This window comes from Protopterus annectens, chromosome 1.part0 (genome assembly GCF_019279795.1).
Source record: "Protopterus annectens isolate FY-2018-M chromosome 1.part0, PAN1.0, whole genome shotgun sequence".
Classification (NCBI taxonomy): Eukaryota; Metazoa; Chordata; order Ceratodontiformes; family Protopteridae; genus Protopterus; species Protopterus annectens.
Genome location: NC_056725.1, coordinates 766,306,339 through 766,326,075, shown reverse-complemented (window position 1 = coordinate 766,326,075; position 19,737 = coordinate 766,306,339). Strand labels below are relative to the sequence as shown.

Below are 19,737 nucleotides of genomic sequence, written 5' to 3'. Positions count from 1 at the left end.
GGAATCTTTTTTTCTAATACATTCAACTCATTGCCCAGTATAGAGTCATCTGCTGTTAATCTAGAGACCCTTAGCGCCTGTCCTGTAACAATGTTCTTAAATACATGCTCAGGATGCATACTATGTCAGTGGACAAAAGTATTTCTGTAGCAATCAGTGGTGAAGTCACCAGTTGTCTTTCTGTTAACTTTAACACCCAAAAACTCAATGGAATTAGAAGAGGTATTGGCCGAAAATTTAAGAAAATCAGTGCTAGCATTCAAGTTGGACTGCGGTGGTGGTGCTGCGGTAGCGTTGTCGCCTCACAGTTAGACGTTGCACGTTTGATTCTCAGTTAGAGCGTCTTCTGTGTGTCGACATGCGTGAATGGGCGTTCCTTCGTTGAAGGTTGTGCTTTAGGCCCGGCAAGCCAGCACATAAAAATCTACTGCCAATCATTAGCGGACCGGAATTCCGCTGTGGCGACCCCTAACCAGGAAAAGCCAAAAGACAGAAGAAGTATTAGCATTCAAGTTATTTAAGAACATTGTTACAGGATAGGCGCTAACGGTCTCTAGATTAACAGCAGATGTTAATCGTTATCACCCCCTCCTTGGTCAGATCCGACCACAAACTGATAACCCTGGACATCCTCACTCCTCCACCTCCCCCAATCAAAGAAACCATAGTCAAAAACTTTTCCAAAGCAAACTTCAAACTACTTGCATCCGAAGTGGAAAGCTTCACTATATCCTTGCAGAAGGATAATGATATCCAGGATGCGGAATCCTACACCAAGGCACTCTATATGCATCTTCAGGATTGCATGGACCGTGCTATCCCAAATAAAACCAAGACTCCTTCTTCAAGCAAGAAGAAACCAGTCTGGTGGACCCCGGCCATAAGCAAACTTTACAATAAAAGGAGGAGACTTGTACAAAAAAAGGCCAAATCTCAAGTAGAAAAATCATCCCTGATCAGCATTAGTAAGAAATTGAGGGCCCTCATCAAGTCAACTAAAGCTAATTTTGAAAAGAAAGTTGCCAAGGATAACCATAAGGCCTTCTATGGGTACATCAAAAACCTAAATGGCAACGCTCAGGTCTGTTTGAGCTAGTACAAAATGGAACAAATTACACTGACCCTTCTGACATTGCCACCATCTTGGCTGACAGGTTCAGTGCAAATTTCTCTCCCCCCTCACCACCTACAGGGCCTATTACCATTCTATGGGATTGTGTAAGTTCAATTATTACTGATACGTTGGTTAACAAGGTTGGTTAACAAGGCTCTATCTAAAGCTAAAAACACTGCCTCCATGGGACCAGATGGTGTCCCAGGCTATGTCATACGCAAGCTCCAAAAGGAATTAACCCCGCATCTTAATACCCTGTTCAGTCTCAGCCTCTCCACAGCATATGTGCCCATAGAATGGTGCACGACAATGGTGGTCCCGCTACACAAGGGTGGGGCCACAACTGATCCTGGGAACTACCGACCAATAAGCCTGACCAGTTTGATCTGTAAGGCTATGGAGCGAATCATTATGGAACTCCTAAATGGAGAGATTGGGAACCTCCAGTCGCTAGACCCCACACAGTTCGGCTTCGTCAAGGGTAGATCATGCCTCCTGAACCTGGTGGATTTCTGTGAGACAGTTACTCAGGCTATAGATAAGGGAAAGGAGGTACACACTGCTTACCTTGTCCTTGCTAAAGCATTTGACACCATTTCCCATTCGGGTATTATTAATGAGCTCACCAGCCTGGGCATAAACCCTTACGTCACAAGATGGATCGCAAACTGGCTCTCAGATCCCATAAAGTAAGAGTAGCGGGATCTATGTCCGAATCCAGACCAGTAACGAGTGGCGTGCCTCAGGGCTCTGTCCTGGGGCCCCTCCTGTTTGGCGTATACTTCCCAGAAGTACAGGCAAGCACGGAAGGGCTGTGGCTGACTAAGTTTGCAGACAACTGCAAACTGGGTGCTATAATAGAGTCTCCGGCCGACATGGAGATCCTCCAGAAGGGCCTAAATGAGCTGATGCATGGTGTCAAAGCCATGGTCTCAAGCTAAATGCAAAAAAATGCATAGTAATCCCCTTTGGAAAAAAACAGAGTACCCGCAAACTACAACATAGGAGGTAATCCCCTGAAATCTGAAGAAGAAATAAGGGATCTAGGGACCCACGTAGATAGTTGGCATGTTAAGTTGTCTATCTCGCCTTCATTCTTGCTGGATGGGTTCGCAGCCGACCTCGGCTCCGACTCGGCCACTCTAAAGCTCGAGAGTTGGTTCCACCGGCTCGAGGCTCCCCTTATATCCCACAATGCTAGGCGAGAGTTACCTCAGATCTCGTTTGCCGCTAAACTATCGAGGTTGGTTTTCTACCGGTTCTTGGTAAGTGACTTTTTCTTGTGTAATTTAGTCTATCAAAACCCCTTTAATTTTAATATTTTTACTTATTTCCCTTAGTTTAGAGAAATTTTTATGCCCTTCTAAAAAATTCCCGTTTTTTTCCCTCAAGAACTTTAGGTTCTTCCCTTGGGCCTACAGGCCTTTTCTCTTCCCTAGTGGAGTGTGTGTATTATTTTAAAATCCTAGTTAGTGGTTTTTTTTATTATAATTTAAACTTGACAGGGTGTAATTAGTGTGTTTGTGTGTGTGTTTGTTTACACCTGTTAAAAAATGTCTAAGGAAGCAAAGGTCTCTGGATTCAAGAAGTGTGATGCGTGCTGTCAGAAAATGTCTCTGACAGACGCTCACACTTCTTGTGTCTACTGTCTGGGGCCTTTGCACCTGCAGGACTCCTGTGCTGTGTGCCATGGCTTCAGCCCCAGGGTCCTGCAGGAAAGAAAAAATAAATTGATATTAAGAGGCTTACTCAAGCCAGAGGATTCCCTATCTGTTTCAACAGGGAAACCCTCTAAGGCATCTAGGTCTTCGGCTCCGACAACTGAGCCGAGACCTAAGGTTTCTCAACCTCTGCCTTCATCGGCTCCGGCTGGAGCCGATAAGTCTCAGTCCACAGTTTCTGTGGCTCCCTCGGCTCCGGCCGGAGCCGAGGTAGTAGAAGTTCCCATGTCGGCTCCGACCAGACCTTCGGAGCCGACAACTAGGAAGAGGTCCAGGTCACCATCTCTTGGCTCCGTTCATTCGCCTCCAGGATCTCCCCTGCTGTCTGAACGGAGCCAAAGATCTCACTCCTCTAGGTCATCGAGGCTGTCGGATCATGACCTTCAGAGGGTAGTGAGTCGACTTCTTAAGTCCGAGGCACTGGCCCAGATGCTTCAGAGCCCGACTCATCAGTCGATGCCTGCCGCGGTCCATCAACATATGCCTCCTTCGACTCTCTTGAGCTCGGAGCCGGGTCGGCCGGAACCGAGACTGTGATAGCGTCGGAGCCGATACAATTGTCTTCGCCCGCTGCGGCTCAGTTTTCTTCCTTGGAAGAATCTCGGCGCCGGACTTCCCTCGTCGGCTCTGAGGGGTGAGTGGCATCGGACCCTTGTCCGACCCCCTCTCCCTCTCGGTGCTTCGGGCGCTGGTGAGTTCGGCTCCGACATCGCCTCGGAGCCATCACTGTCGGTGCCGAGGGGGTTCTTAGCTTCTCGGAGCGGGACCTCTGGCTCTGCCTGACAGGGGTGCATTCGAGGTCATGCGGAGTGTGTTAGAGCCTGGCTCTACTCCACAGTCGGCTCCGTCCGCCCCTCCCTCTACAGTGCCTCAGGTTAAGTCGACTCACTCCCTCATCCCGGACCGCAGAGAGCCAGCTCCTCAGGAACCCCCTGTGGGGATTTCATCCTCTTCCGAGGCCTCTCCTGATTTGGCAGAAGAGCCCCTCGGAAGAGGAAGTGTAAGAGGAAACACATTGACTCACTTGAGTCCATCACGTCAGACACAGATTTGGATGATTCTGAGGGTTCCCCCCGTTCCCCTTCTGAAGATGTCTCATTTGCAGACATTCTGGAGATCCTGAAACAGAGGGGAAATTGGCCAGCCCTCAACCCTTCGGAGGACGAATCTGTGTATCTTGAGGCGTTTGGCTCTCGCCCTTCCACCTCCTGGGTGTCCCCCCCCTTTGACCCCCTCATGCAGGTGGTTGCTAAGAAGGCATGGACGGCTCCTGATTCAGTGGACCCCACTCCCAGGAGACCCTCCAAGTTCATAATGGCACCAGCAGACAAACAGTTCTTAACAAAAGGAGTTTCTGTGGATGCTATGGTGGTAGCTGCTGCCACTAAGAAGGAGCTAGCCGATCCTTCAGTACCTGTCCATCCACCTAACAAGGAATCTAGGTCCATGGACAGGTACGGGAAGCGGATGTTCTCGCCAGCGACATTTACCATGCGTTCGCTGAACTACCTGTGCCATTTTACTCGTCTTCAAAGGGACTTGATCAAGGAAGCGAGTGAAATGTTAAAGGACCCTACAGCTGCGGGTTTCCAAGATAAGATGAACACGCAGCTGGCTACCCTTAACTCCATAACCAACTCCTCCATGCCTTCTTTCTTACGCGGCTGATGGAGCGAGCAGAGCCGCAGGGACAGGTGTGGCCTTACGTAGGCATGCCTGGATGCGGCTATGCAATTTTGCGGACCCCTTCAAGACGTCTTTCACTAACTCCCCGTTTGATGGATCATCCCTCTTTGGTCCTCAAGTGAAAGAAACCTTGACTAGGTGCGAAACTGATGGCAAGACCCTTTCTGCCATTGGAGTCCGTTTTTCTACTCCTTCTAGGCCTTACCCCAAAGGCCAGAAAGGTGGAAAGATGTGGTTCCGTAAACAATCTCAAGGGACTTCGCCTGACGCACAGAGTCGTTTCCCTGCCAGAGGCAGAGGCGGGAATAACAATGGTAGACGTCGCCCTAGGGGCAGGGGGGGTCCGCAGAACCAGGGCAATCGGGAAGCCTTCCCTGACCAGCCCTTTCAGCATCCCTGAGGTGTTGCCCGACTGCCCATCTTCGAGGCAGTCGGGAAGATTGTCACTGTACCCAGAAGCCTGGCTATCCCTGACTCAAGACAAATGGGTACAGTCCATCATTTCCAAAGGCTATTCTATCCCCTTTCTTCGCATTCCAAATCAGTCAAAAAAATCCCTTCCAGATGTTCCACCCGCTCAAAGGGATCTAGCGGTTTTAGAGATTTCAAAACTGCTTGCAAAAAGAGCAATTCAGCCAGTTCCAGCAGACCAGCAAGGATCCGGAATCTACTCAAGGTTCTTTTTAGTTCCAAAGAAAACAGGGGACTGGAGACCAATTTTGGATCTCATTGTCTTGAACAGATCAGTCAAGAAAACAAAATTTCGGATGGTCACGCTGCAATCCATCCTTCCCCTTTTGGGCAAAGGAAACTGGATGTGCTCTATAGACCTTCAGGATGCGTGCTATCACATAAAATGAACAGACGCTCCAGAAGATTCCTCCGCTTCAGGCTGGGAACCAGTCATTTTCAGTTCAGGGCCCTGCCCTTTGGTCTCACCACTGCCCCCCGGGTGTTTACCAAATGCATGGCAGTGGTAGCTTCTCACCTGAGACGACAAGGATTCCAGGTGTTTCCATATTTGGACGACTGGCTCCTCACAGCTCCCACCAAGCATCTCCTTCTGATGGCCAGGGATTACACTTTTCGCGTTTGTCAAAAGCTGGGTATTTCAATAAATTGCGAAAAGTCTGTTTTGTCGCCTTGTCGCAGTATTACTTACATAGGCGCAAATCTAGATACAGTAAACATGTCTGCGAGACTAACACATCAGAGAATAACAGACATTCACAAACTGGTATCACTCCTTTTCAACAACAACAGAATCAAAGCCAGGTTAGTTCTGAAAGTGTTGGGAATTATGGCAGCGGCCATACCTCTGCTTCCATTAGCCAGATTCCACATGCGGATCCTTCAATGGATGCTCTTTACTCAATGGTCATACCAGCAACTTCCAATGTCTCACACCATTATGATCACGCAAGCGTGCAAAAATCATCTCATGTGGTGGATGTCTTCCCCTCAGCTCTTGTTGGGAAGACCCTTTGTTCCACCTCCTCCGGTTGCTACTCTGACAACGGATGCCTCCCTGATCAGGTGGGGGGGGCATTATCAGGGCAGGACGGTCCAGGGCACATGGCAACCAAACGAATGCCACTTGCACATAAATGTTCTGGAGATGAGAGCAGTGCTTTTAGCGTTGCAAGCCCTTCAAGACTCTCTTCCCTTGGGAACGATTGCAATCCAAACAGACAATATGTCTGTAGTGTGGTACATCAACAAACAAGGCGGAACCAGGTCATACACCTGTGTCGAGAAGCACTCAGACTGTGGCAATGGGCGATTTCTTCTCAGCGGTTTCTGATAGCAACGCACATCCCCGGAAAGTCCAATCAAATTGCGGACAAGTTGAGCAGAGCTATACTCATGCCTCACGAGTGGTCTCTGAAAGACTCTGTAGTGAGAGAAATTTTTCTCAAGTGGGGTCAGCCTTGCTGCGATCTTTTGCTACTCCCCAAAACAGCAAGTGCAGAGAATATTTCACTCTATTCCCTTTACCAGGCCAACCCAGCAGAGACGCTCTAGTCCAAGTTTGGCCCCGGGACTTCTGTATGCATTTCCTCCCTTCCCACTAATCTCTCAAGTGATACAGAAAGCTATCGCTCAGAAGGCCTCATTGATCCTCATTGCTCCTTACTGGCCTCGACAAGTGTGGTTCCCCTTTCTACATCGTTTTCTTTTGAGCGACCGTGGAATCTGGACCTAGTTCCAGATCTTTTGATCCATCAGTCGGGTCAGTTTCATCGCTCCCTCCCCTCTCTGAACCTCACTGCTTGGTTCCTCCAGCTCCAACCTTAGCCAGGCTTCCTCAATTATCTCACTCTGTTAGAGATATTTTGATAGCTTCCCATAAATCTTCCACTCGGAAGATTTATTTGAGTAAGTGGAAACGCTTCACATATTGGGCTCAAGGAAAGGACATAGATCCTTTCACTGCTTCCATCCAATTAGTCCTTGATTTTCTAGCTGAACTCTTCCATGCAGGTTCATCTCCCTCTACACTTAAAGTTCAATTGGCAGCTATTTCTAACTTTCATGTGGGTATTTCTGAATCTGCCTTAATGTCCCACAAGCTTTGCAAAGCCTTTTTGAAAGGAGTTTTTCTTCTCAGACCTCCTATAAGAAATCCTCCTTCTCCTTGGGACCTAAATTTAGTTCTTGCTTCTTTGATTCTCCCCCCTTTCAAACCTGCAGTCTCCTGTTCTTTAAAATTATTATCATGGAAGACTCTTTTTCTGGTAGCTATTACATCAGCTAGAAGAGTTTCAGAGCTTCAAGCACTCAGCTGTCGTCCTCCTTATCTTTTGTTTCATAAGGACAGAGTATCTTTACTGAACTAACCCGTCCTTTTTGCCTATGGTGGTCTCGACGTCAAATCTAGATCAAAGCATTGATCTTCTTGTCTTTTTCCAGAATACTCCAATAGGTCTGAACAAAAATTACACTGCCTGGATGTTCACCGTCAATTGAGGTACTACTTGGATAGAACAAAACAGTTCAGAAAATCTGATCAGCTGTTTGTCTCCTATGCAGAAAGCAGAAAGGGACTTTCAGTTTCAAAGGTATCATTATCCAGATGGCTAACATCTTTGATTTCCCTTGTATATGAAATTAGACATCAAAAGCTGCCTGATAAACCTAAAGCCCATTCCACCAGAGCTTTGGCTACTTCTTTAGCCTTCCAAGACAGACTGCCTATTGACACCATTTGTGCAGCGGATACTTGGGCTACTCCTCACACTTTCATTTCTCATTATAAGTTGGATTTAGCTTCTAGGCATAGAGCTAACTTTGGTTCCACTGTTCTCAGGAGTCTGTTCCGTTAGGCCACCCGGGACAAGGTGCTAGGGACGCGGTCCCATCCAGCAAGAATGAAGGCGAGATCGACAACTTAACATATAGAAGTTATGTTCTTACCATAACGTTCCATGTTAGTTGTCTTCTTCTCGCCTTCTTCTTGCGTCCCACCCTCCTTCCCCCTGGCCTCGACAGACCTAGAGGAGTTGTGATTGTGACCTCTCTTTCTACCACCTCTTTCTTAGACATATGCTATTATGCATATTTCCTGGTTCAGGATGTAGGTCACCCTTCTTTCTTCCTGTTGTTAGAGGTGGACTCTGTTTACAGTTATACTGTTACTATTATAAGCTGGGGTTAGCTTACAAACGAGATCTGAGGTAACTCTCGCCTAGCATTGTGGGATATAAGGGGAGCCTCGAGCTGGTGGAACCAACTCTCGAGCTTTAGAGTGGCCGAGTCGGAGCCGAGGTCGGCTCCGAACCCATCCAGCAAGAAGAAGGCGAGAAGAAGACAACTAACATGGAACGTTATGGTAAGAACATAACTTCTATTTTCCTTTGATAACCATGTTGCCAAAGTGGTTAGAAAATCCTTCTATGTGACCCATCTGATCACGAAAGGGTTCACATCAAGATTTAAGGATGTAATGGTGCCCCTCTACTCTTCCCTCATCAGACCCATTATTGAGTACAATGCACCAGTTAGAATGTACCTGACTAGACATCTCCAGCAGCTGGAGAGACCACAAAGGTACCTAACCAAGAGGATTACTGGCCTCAAACAGTTGCCCTATGCAGCACGATTGAAAAAACTAAGACTGTTCTCTGTTGCATACCACTTTTTCAAAGGCGATCTCTGTCTAACATACAGAGCCATGTCCAACCCAGAATTGTTGAACATGCTCCATCTTAGCAAAACCAAATCTACTCGAACTACACGCTCTAGGGATATAAACCTCAACACAACAATGAATAGAACATGCTGGAGGGATAGATTCCCTTCGCAGAAACTTCCCTTACTATGCAACAGGGTCCCAATCTACATAAGACAGAGCCCCTCACTATTCCTCTTCAAGAGGAGCCTTGATGAGTGGATGGGTAACAGAAAGTTCACACCGGGGATCACACCAACAGCACTACTAGATAGGGGCCAAGGGTACTAGTTGCTAGTACAAGGGTCTAGGGAACTACTAAAGGGGCAGTGAATACCACACAACGTGGCTGGGCTAACATATGCCTTCGGGAAGATAGCCCAGTACCAACCTATGACTCTATATTGGGCAATGAGTTGATTGTATTAGAAGATTCCTGGATAGGGGATATAATAAAAAAAAGAAGTTGGGATGGCAATAGCTAGTGTATCTGAGACAAGAAAATATGAAGGCAAACCATACTTCTCCGCTCCAATTCATACATGCAAGTGGAGAGCTAACAGGAATAATGGGATGAGGATACATATTACTTATGCCAGTAACATCAGGCTTTTGCAGGATGTCTACTCTGAACACTGGAACATACCCTTGTTCAATGAGAGAATACGTATGTTAGTGGGTGAGATTCCCAGATAATACCTATAAAATTAAAAGGTCCCTTAAAAATATGCTGTCACCCTAGACATGACATAGGTGAATTTACACAATCACCTGTAGGTACATATCCCTTTAACACTTGTAACTTTTGTCATTTGATTGACAGTGGGGGAAGCTTTGAACATCCGAATACAGGGAAAAGGTTGTGTTTCAAAGCTAGTGCCAATTGCAACACTATGAGCCTAGTTTATTTAGCCTATTGTACTCTCTGCCATTCCTTCTATATTGGGATGACTACTCGCAGGTTGCGAGATAAGATGAGAGAGCACACCTATGATATATCTAGACAAGCTGACACCAATGCCTTAGCCAAACATGTTATCAAGTTAGGCAATTTACATACTTTTAAATTTATGGTTACAGAAGTGGTAAAAATGGGCCATAGAGGGGGTTCCAATAAGAATTAAGGTGGAAAATAAAGAACTTGAGTGGATTATAAGGATGAGAGCAAACGTAGGGAAAGGTCTAAATGACAAGATTTCTATTAAACCTGCCTTGGTTAATAGACCCTTAGATAGACTATATGGCTATCTGTTACGTCTCTGCATCCTTGTTTGCTTTTTAAAGTATATTTTTGATTTTTAATGATGATTATTGGGATGCTTTGTCTTTAAGAGTTGCTGTCTTTAATTATTTTTATTCTTAATTGACTCTGATGTATGATTGGCTGCTACTTATTTAAAAGCATTACAGCTTTGCATTATGTTTGTCTGATGAAGTGGCTTTGGCTGCGAAAGCGCTCACCTATTTGCATTTGGAATAAATACTCTTGACTTTTAGAGCTGTGCTCCGTTGCCTCCATTACATTTATTTTTGTAAACATATAGAGACTAATTTACAGACATTTACACACATAATTCCTAGCTATTACATCCCAGACATGCAAGTTGGCAGACTAATACTGTACATTAATTAGAAACACATTTTAACAGTTTTCAAAAGTGAGCACTTACTTGCACGCGACTTTAGGATTGCACAGGTACTTATCTAAGACATTGTATCGATCCTTCCACAGAAAGAGACATTTCAGTATTGCCAATTGTCAGAAAAAGTATTGCTAATTGTCAGCTAAACATTTACATTCTGTTACTGTTTTGTTTCTGTTATGAAGGGTATTGTGTTTGCAAGTTTAGTGTTTGCGCTTTAATGTATTTTACCATTTTTCTCAGGGGTCTTATCTCGGAAAAATCTGATGACACACTCTTCTTTGTGGATACTGGAAATGAGCAAAAAGGTACAGTTTGCATTTAATTTGTGTCCTCACAATAGAGTTTTGTTCAGCTGCCTGCATAGAGCTGCCTCTGACTTCATTTTAAAGTGCATGGTTTCCAGTGGATGTGTAGGTTGTTTTAAAAACAATTTAATTGTTTTCTGTTCAGTTTGTATGCATGTACTTTGCTCACAGAAGGAGAGGTGAAGTTATGGTGACTTGTTTGAAGTAGGAAAGTTGCTTCAGTGCGATTTAAAATAAACGGGTGTTTGAAACCTTTTTGGGCAGCAGCTTTCAGGCTGATTGTAACAGCAAGAGGTTTTGAACCCAAGGCCCTTCAGCATTTTTGGAGAGTGGCTTAAAGCAGTTAAGGATATGCTAGATGAGAGCACCTACATACAACTATAGATGTTATCACCCTGTGTACCTCCATTCCCATAGACTTGGGAGTGCTGCTGAGACACTACCTTGCCAAGCAGTTTTGTATGTCTGCTAAAATAATGTCAGTTGTATTGCACTCTGCTGCTTTGTTTTCTGGTCCTAGGTCTATCACCAGATTGTTTAGGTAGGTAGTGGCCAAGTACAAAACGGCATCTGTATCTTTTGTTTTGGAGAAAATTTGTATTTTTTGTTTGACGGCACCGACTACTTTAATGATAATATAAATATTTTTTACGGCTTTAACCCAAATGGTCTACAGATTATCCTGAGTAAATAGGCCTATAAGTGTGCATCTGTAGTAAAGAGATCAGTGGGAGTCATCCCAAATTTCACAGTATGCAACCTTGCATCCTTAAAGGAAAACCAAACCTTGGATCTGAAATTTTTTTTTAATTACATCTTTGTTGAGCTATTTTAATGCATTAACATAACTCTGTGTGCTGCTTATAAAAAAAAATTAATGTGGTTTTCCACAGTGTATCACTGAGATTGACGTACTAACATCATTGTAGTTCTGATAATAGGGACAGGTGCAGGGTATGTGGTGTGTGTTTACTGTGTGCTTCTGTATGGCAGACTGAATGAGGAGGGTTGCTAACACAATGCAGCCACCAATGTTAACTACCACAGAAAGTGCTATGTTATTTGACAGTGGTGGCCACTGGAAAGTGCTGATCCGCTTTTACCATAGTTAACAGTGAATCATAGACATGCTAATTAGCCTATAATGAAGCCTTGTTTCTCATTGCAGCTAATGTATCTATGAATCAAAAATCTGTGTGTGACAAAAGAACATTTTACTGCAGCCTTAATGCAAGCAGTAGGGTTGTTGTAAATCCTAATGTCAGTGGTATGCAGCAGAGCTTAATATGCAAAGCTATGTAGAAGAAATGAAGAAAATATTTGAGTATACCTGGCAAGGTTTGGTGCAGGGGGATTTTAGAACATGACAAGATAAATACAATAATAAAAAAAGCAGAATACATTTGTGATTAAAAAGAGTTAAGTGGGTAGCAACAGCACCAAATGAAGGAAAAAAGGAGCCTGGTATAGTCATATCAGACTGCACACAATCAGACTGGCACATTGTAGCGGAAGGGGGATACCAGAATATTAAAATGCATAAGATGAAGTGACCGTAGCGGTAGAAAACAGAAAGCTTACCCCGGGGATCACTTCAGTGTCTCTGCTAGACAGAGGCACAGGGAACTAATCTAAGGGGGGGGCGGCGAAAGCCAACACATTCTGGCTAGGCTTATAAATGCCCTCGGGCAGATAGCCTAGTACCTACCTATGAACATATGTTTTAGTACTTGTCACCCTGTTGTGCTAGACATAGGGAAGTGATATCTTCCTAGCTCATTGACGTACAATGGCAGGAATATGAAGCGCCTGTATCTTACACCCGTGGAGTACTTGCATTTTTTGCTTCTGAATCACTATCGTATACAATTCTCTCAGATCAAAAATATGAGGCAAAAATCTAGACATTTGAAAGGTATGTTCCTAAGGTGTCAAAACTGACACTACAAGCTGTTGACACTTGACTTGTTTTGCTACTCTCCAGTGCCTGCAGCTGCAGGAAGGTGATTTTTACCACATTTCTTAAACATTCGGGTTATTTTAGTTCAAAGGTGTTTTACAAGCACCATACAAAAATATATACTCTGTCCTTGAATTTGTATTAGATTTTTTTAAACTGAGACATAAATGCATATTACATTTTCCACTTATGTTGCAGCATGCTAACACTGCAACAACTTCAAAATCATAATCTTGAGCATGACATATCAGTAGCTGTGTGGGTAATTTGAACACTACAGAAAATGCCACTTACATCAGCTATTAAGTTGGCTTTTTCAGATGCCCAAAGCAGGATGTTTTCATTAAAACATGAGATTGGGCAGGAATAATTATGCCATCATAAAAAAAGGGCTCTTTTTATCTTAAGACTGTTGTTTGTCTTTCGGCTTTTCCCGGTTAGGTGTTGCCACAGCAGAACTCCGGTCCGCTAATGATTGGCAGTAGATTTTCATGAACACCGAGGTGCCAGCTCGACGTCCAACCATCAACGAAGGCACACCCATTTACGCATGTCTTTCGAATGCCACATAACCGCGGGGGGGGACATGCAGACTTCACACAGAAGGCACTCTCCGCTCTTCAGCCGAGAATCGAACGGGAAAACCCCTTGCTGTGAGGCAACAACGCTACCGCTGCGGACTTTTTATCTTAAGACTGTGTGATGTCAAATGTCGGTGATACTACATTTCAAGCCATCTTAATATTTTATAAAATAGTATCAGAGCTTTAGAAGAGAAGCCTGAAAATATTTTTTCTTCTAAAAAATTGTTTGCCAAAAAAAAAAGAGGAATCATGCTGGCAATTTACATTTAAATTGTACCCCCCCCCCCAAACTTCATGTGAAGTCAATGCCTGTTGTGCATTTCTTTACCACTAGGTGTCATTGTTATTTGTGTTTGAAAGAGTACCTCCATTATAACATGCAAAAAATATTTTTTTATAACAAGTGCTTTGTTCTTGGGTATGATCACCTTTACTGTGTTGTATTTGGTTACTATGTTAGGTTTTAGGGGAAAATGTTATTTTTTTCTAAGGATTTATTCAGGCTACGTTATTTTAAATTGAGCGTATAATCATTTCTGAAAACAAAACACTTGCATTTTATTTTCAGTAGTTTTCTTATGGGGTGAATTTTTTTTTTGGTCCAGTTTTAGTATACTGCTTCTTGAGACTGTGTGTAGTTTTGTTTTTGTGAGAATCCATATCATTGCACACTGAGAACAACACACAGAAATTTTGAAAATATGCTTTTGCATATAAGTAGGTTGCAGTACAAAAGATACATAAACAATGTAAGTGACAGTTGCTTCAAACTTAAAACTTGTAATTTTTCTCCCTGGAGTATGTTGCTGTGTTTTTTTTTTTTGGGGGGGGGGTACGTTATTCTTACTTGTATTTGTTTTGTGTTCTTGGCTCTTCAAACATTCAGAGTTGCTGGCTTTGTGGAATGGGAGTTGTGGAAAATGACCTGGGGTTGGGGATTTTTGCCAAGACTGTTTTCACTTTGGACTAATGCATTTTGTAGTCTAGAGTTCAGTGAAGTGATGCTTTGTGTGTGTAAACAGATGGTAGTAGAGGATGGTGGTTTCTAAAGTATTTTTGGAAATTTGGAGACTTGCTTTCTTTTTGAAGTGAAAAGACCAGCTATGGTAGTCACCTTTTCAGTTTCTGGCTCGTGTAGTGAAACTGCTTTGGATATGAACTAACTTAAGACGGCAGGTGTAAGAGGAACTACTTCTCAGCTGTACACATTTTCACAGAATGCCCAGATTTTGCCTCAGTTTTGGTCCATGTTTTCATAAACTTGTGGTTTTCTGGCAAATTAATGCAAATAATTAAAGAATGATGTTGGAAAACCGAGATGGACATTTGAGTTTCATACTTCCTACCTTTCAGAAAATTCATGTTAATGCAAAACCTGTTATTCTGTCAACTTTTTAAGTTTTGTAAGAGTAATATTTAAAAACTGTATTTTTGGGCATTTGTCTCACTTTAATTTATGGCTTTGTCCGGATTTCTTGCTCTGAGTTTGAGAGGTATGCCAAACTGGTTAAATGTTGCTAATGAAAGCGAATGACTGAACCTTTGAGGTGTACTCATTTTTTGACAGTGTTGCTGGCGACTGTATTGTTTTCCAAGTTTTAGCAACTGTGTAATTGTGTCAGAAAGTTTGACATGACTTTGCTAAACTGGCTTCTAAGATGCTGAATAGTTCTTTTATGGGTGGTTGACTAGGATAAATGATTGGCTCTTTGCTCTGACTTGATTTAATGAAGTCTTCAGAAAATGTATTCCTTTGAGGGTTGGGGAGAGAAAGTCATAGTGTCAGTAAAACTCGATGCTGCTTTCTTTGCAAAGTCAGATTAACTAAACCCCTCTGACAGGCAACAAAGTCCACCTAAAGGAATGTTTGCATAGATCAGTCTTCTGGCCCCTTTGGCTGGAGATCAGATCTTGAAGTGTGCTGTTTGCCAGAGCACATTCCACTGGGAAGGAGAAACTATAATGTCATGTTTCAGAAGAATCTCTCATGGCTTCTCAGTGGAGATACTGGCATTGTTGGGGAGATACTGCCATTGTTGGGGAATAGTTTGAGATGTGGGGCTGAAGCAATTGAGATTTGTTGAGCAGTAATGTTGTCAGCCTGTTCTTCAGGGCCTTAAACTTCCAATTCGATATGGTGATGTATATTTTTTCCTTGTTGGTCACTGTGGACTGTTTTCAGGTACAACAACAACAAAACTAATAATCCAAGATATTGTAGTACATCAAATTTAGAATGGTAATAATTGTACCAGTTGTACATTCTGATATAACAGATTACTTTCACTGAACTTTTGTGTGTGCTGTTTTTAAACAAAAAAGGGGGGATGTAGTAGGTCTTGAGGGAATGGTTAGAGTGTGACTGTTATGTGCACTAAGTACAATGATAGTTGGTAAGTTGAGGGTGTAGATTTTTTTTCAGTTGATTTTGACTAACATTAAAGATAAGGTGCTAGAATTACTCCATCCTGCCTCTTAATTTGGCTTACTTTCTTTCAGATGTGCCTGTTTATTGTGCATAGTTTATCACGCTGGGCAGCTGTCACTGGGCCAGTCATTAAGACATGCATGACTTGGTGACTTACATCAAGCAGCAGTGCTCTGAACTGAGCTATCATTTGAGAAGCTGTTTTTGGACTTCTTGCTAACCAATGTTCAGGAGAGTGGAGGAAAAGGGTATACCATGCAGTCTGTGAAGCACTTGTTTTCAGTCTTTTGCACCCAACTACAGTTGCAAGTACCCTACCAAGTGTTGGCCTTTCCACTAGAGTCAGGAAAAAAGCAACTTGGCATTTTTATTTATACTGGGCTTTCCTACATTTTGGCAGTTAATCGGAGACTAAGCCTAGCAGCCCTCAGGGCTGAGACCCTGAAGGAGAGCAGCTGTGACTCGCCCTCACTCCTGCCATCCCCTACCCATCAAAACCCATTCCAGTGCACAGTCCTCATTTAAACACTTTCCTGCATTGTTGCATAAGGAATAGGGGCTGCTAACCCTATTTCCAAAAGAGTGAAGAAATGTATGTTTCACAAGTCAAATGACTCAGCAGATTTTGACTCTGGGATGCTTTTTTCAGTTCTCTGGAAAAGTTAAGATTCTTAAGTATCCCACCAGTTTCCAAGGAACAGAGACTTGATTCATCCCTGTTACCCTTTTATTGCAGAGTACCATTAGAGACTTCCCCCAAAAAACAGCAAGGTACAGGCTTCTACTGAAGGCTGATCCTAACTCTCCCACCACAAAAAAAGTGCTGTGGGAAAACCATTTAGACCTTCTCACAATTTGACACTTGCCAGAGTTCGGGGGGGCAGTTTTGCAAGCCCGTATGCCTCTTCTCTTTCCTGAAGGCTTTCATTTCCAGCTGTGAAATATGTTGGCCTTCATATACTCTTAGCCCAGGAAAACAGGTGTTGCATAAGGTTTTGAAGCAGGGGTAGCCACGTCCCTGTCCAATTGCTTGTTTTGTTTTTGTCTGCTGTACTGTGTGTATTCACAGAGTAGTCCTGTGTAAGGCAAATAATGGAGCCAGGCAAAGGCAATCATAAATAGATATATAGATATATAGGGACAAATGCTCAATTAAGACAGCAACCCTAGAACAGTTCACCTTGGTTTGCATCCAAACCCTTGGACTGTCTTTGAACCTGACAGTCACACCTGCTTCTTCTGAGGCAGTTTTTGTTCCACGAGAGGCTTCCCTTATTAAAACAGTGTTCCTGAACAGTTATTTCAAATCTATAATTATAGCAAATCACTGCAAGGGCATTTCCCGAGACAGTGGGTTATATAAGCTCAACAGTTGAGATGGCCCACCCTTGGTATATCAAGAAAAAGGAAGGTGGCAGCATGCCCATCCTTGCAGCATCTCGCCTCTCGTGCTTTAAGAATGCATTAAGAAGCTCTAATTGTGGACATTGCGAGTAAAGCCAAGTCTGGGAGTCCCTTTCAGGGTAGTCTTAAACATTCCTTAAAGATTGTTTGGGAAGCCATTTATGGGATGTAAGGGTCCAGGGAGTTTGGACCAAAGAAGTAGTGCATGAGCATAAATTAAGTGTCTCTAATACTAGCCACCTAGATGTTCTTCATAAAATCTGTGTGCTTGTATAAGAGGGACATATGGATGCAGTGAAAACTTGGAACATCTTGCCACTAGTGTGTCTGTAGACTTTTGTCAGCATTGAGTTCATTCAACTTTGGTCAGCTTCAGTGTCTTAAACTTGGGCAGATAAAGTGTTTTTACTGGGGACCCTTATTGTATTTCATTTTTCTGTGAGAAACCTGTGCTGATCAGGAAAAAAATTGTGCAACAGTGAGCATCTAATTCCTTACAAGAACTCCCCCCTTAAGTTGCTTATTTTGACGTCTTATAACTGGACATAAACATCTTTTCTGTTTGTCAGGACTTTACTCCCTAAAACTGTCCTGAGTAGATTTAACTTGCGTACATCTTAAAGGGTGTGTCTTCCTTGAATGATAGTTTAGATCTTGGGGTGGGCAGTATGCCAATCTTTATTTTGTAAAGTAGGCAATTCATAAGGAAAGGGGCTCTACCAACTATGGGTAGCCAGTGAAATGTAAGAGGTCATAATAGTGGGTGGAAGAGTCTGCCAGGCGTGCAAATCTGTGGATCGTGTGCGCTACAGTTTGTATTATTTGGGTGTTGTAGATGTAGAGTTAACACAGGAAGACACAGGAAGATGGTACTTTTAGTTTTGGGAGAAGTACATTCTTTGCAAGGGAGTTCCAATCTTGTAATAAAGTTTGTGTTGAGAGGATTTTACTAGTGATGATTCTGTGTGGGCTGTAAATGAGTGAATAGTCAAATGTTATGTAAGTGTTTGTATTTAGACACAAATGGGGTAGTGATTTATTTTATGTGCGTCTTAAGCAAGATTGGTGGTAAGCTTGCTACCTTGTTTGGAGAGGCAGATGTTATGTGATCCTATCTCGCCTACATTCTGACTGATGGGTTCGGAGCCGATCCCTCGGCTCCGACTCGGCACGCTTATGCCAAAGAGCGAAGTCTCTTATTGGCTGAGCTTACTATATCCCAGGATGCACCACTACCAGTCCCCCAGATCTCGTTTGCCGCTAACTAGCGAAGACGTGGTCTCGAGCTGGCTGAGCTGAGTAGTATTTTACTTACTTTTTTCTGTCAGAAAATTGCTGTTCCTGTCATAAAAAGCTGTTTTAACGGCTACTCTGTGCTTTGTGTAGTGATTGGAGTTTTTTTTGTGAAAACTTGTAGTGTGATTGGGCGTTGTTTCTGATTTCAGGCCTCCTTCATCTGTAGGGCCTTTCCCGGTCAGTCAACCCCTCTCAAACCTTTGGGATTTCAGATCCCCTTGAGTTTATTGTTGTACCGGATTGTTTAAATCGGCAGTTGTAAACTGATTTTTGTAGAGTCAGTTAAGTTAAGTCAAATTAGGATAGTGTTGTTCTTGCTGTCAGACAATTTCTGTATTATTGGTCATAATGTCTCAGAATCCTAGGCCTTCGGGCTTTAAAAAATGCACCAAATGTAATTTTAAAATGTCAATCACAGATGACCACTCTGTCTGTGTTTATTGTTTGGGTGCAAAACATTTACAAGAGTCCTGCAGCGTGTGTCACGCTTTTTCCTCGAGGGTCCTCCAGGAGAGGAAAAATAAACTGATTCTTAAAGGCTTAATAAAACCCTCCTTTGAAGAAGCTTTAGCATCCTCTCCTTCTCCAGCTAAAAAGAAAAGGCGGCTCCGACCAGTCCGTCGGATCCGGCCGCCAAAAGACATAGGCAGGCTTCTCCTTCGGCTCCAAGGACTTCGGAGCCGAGGGCGGAACGGTCTGCCTCGATGCCACCAGTCTCGACTCCTCTGGCTTCGGAGCCGATGGCTGGGGCATCGAGGCGGGTCACCTTCGGCCCCACTGGTCTCGGAGCCGACAAGGGTTGCCCGCTCAGACACTTCCTCCTCGGCGCCGAAGTCCTCCTCGGCACCGATGGAAACTAGTGTGGGTGTTCCTTCGGCGCCGATAGTCATCGAGTCGCCTCGGAGCCGGTCCCCTAGCCCTTTGGGGCCGTTGGAGAGGCCATCTCGAACCCGTTCAGTATCCTCTTAAGTCATCGAGGATGTCGGATTCGGATATAGACAGGGTGCTCCAAAGACTGTTCCAGTCCCCAGTCTTTCAAAAATTTGTTTCGGCTCCGACCCAGTTGGCTTCGGAGCCGAAAGCCCGTGCCCATCCCATTGCTATTCCTCCTCCGACCGCTTCGGCTCTGTCGGAGCAGGTGCTGTTGGAGCCGGTGGAGATCTTAGGGTCGGCTCCGACCCTTACTCCAACCCGGGCCTTCGGGTCCGAGTTTGGTACACGGACTTCTTCGGCTGGACCCGGGGGTGATGTTTCGGGACCTATGCTATCTGTTCCGAGCCTCCCTCTCGGTGCTTCGGCTGCGGGACTTCCGTCGGCTATCATGGCTCCGGGGACCGGACACTCCCAGGATTCTGGGGGTCCGGCTTTCAGAGCTATGAGGAGTGCCTTGGCCAAGTCTTGACCATCTCTCCGGCTTTACCG

General features: G+C 44.1%; 1 protein-coding gene across 1 annotated transcript in view; it reads left to right on the top strand.

Annotated features, from left to right (window-relative positions):
* The window catches only part of NOP53 (NOP53 ribosome biogenesis factor), a 952,413-nt gene that overhangs the window by 19,434 nt on the left and 913,242 nt on the right, over positions 1-19,737 (top strand). Inside the window, exon 2 of the mRNA XM_044062795.1 lies at positions 10,579-10,643. Within this exon, the coding sequence (XP_043918730.1) occupies positions 10,579-10,643 (65 nt within the window). The remainder of the gene's footprint in view (positions 1-10,578; positions 10,644-19,737) is intronic.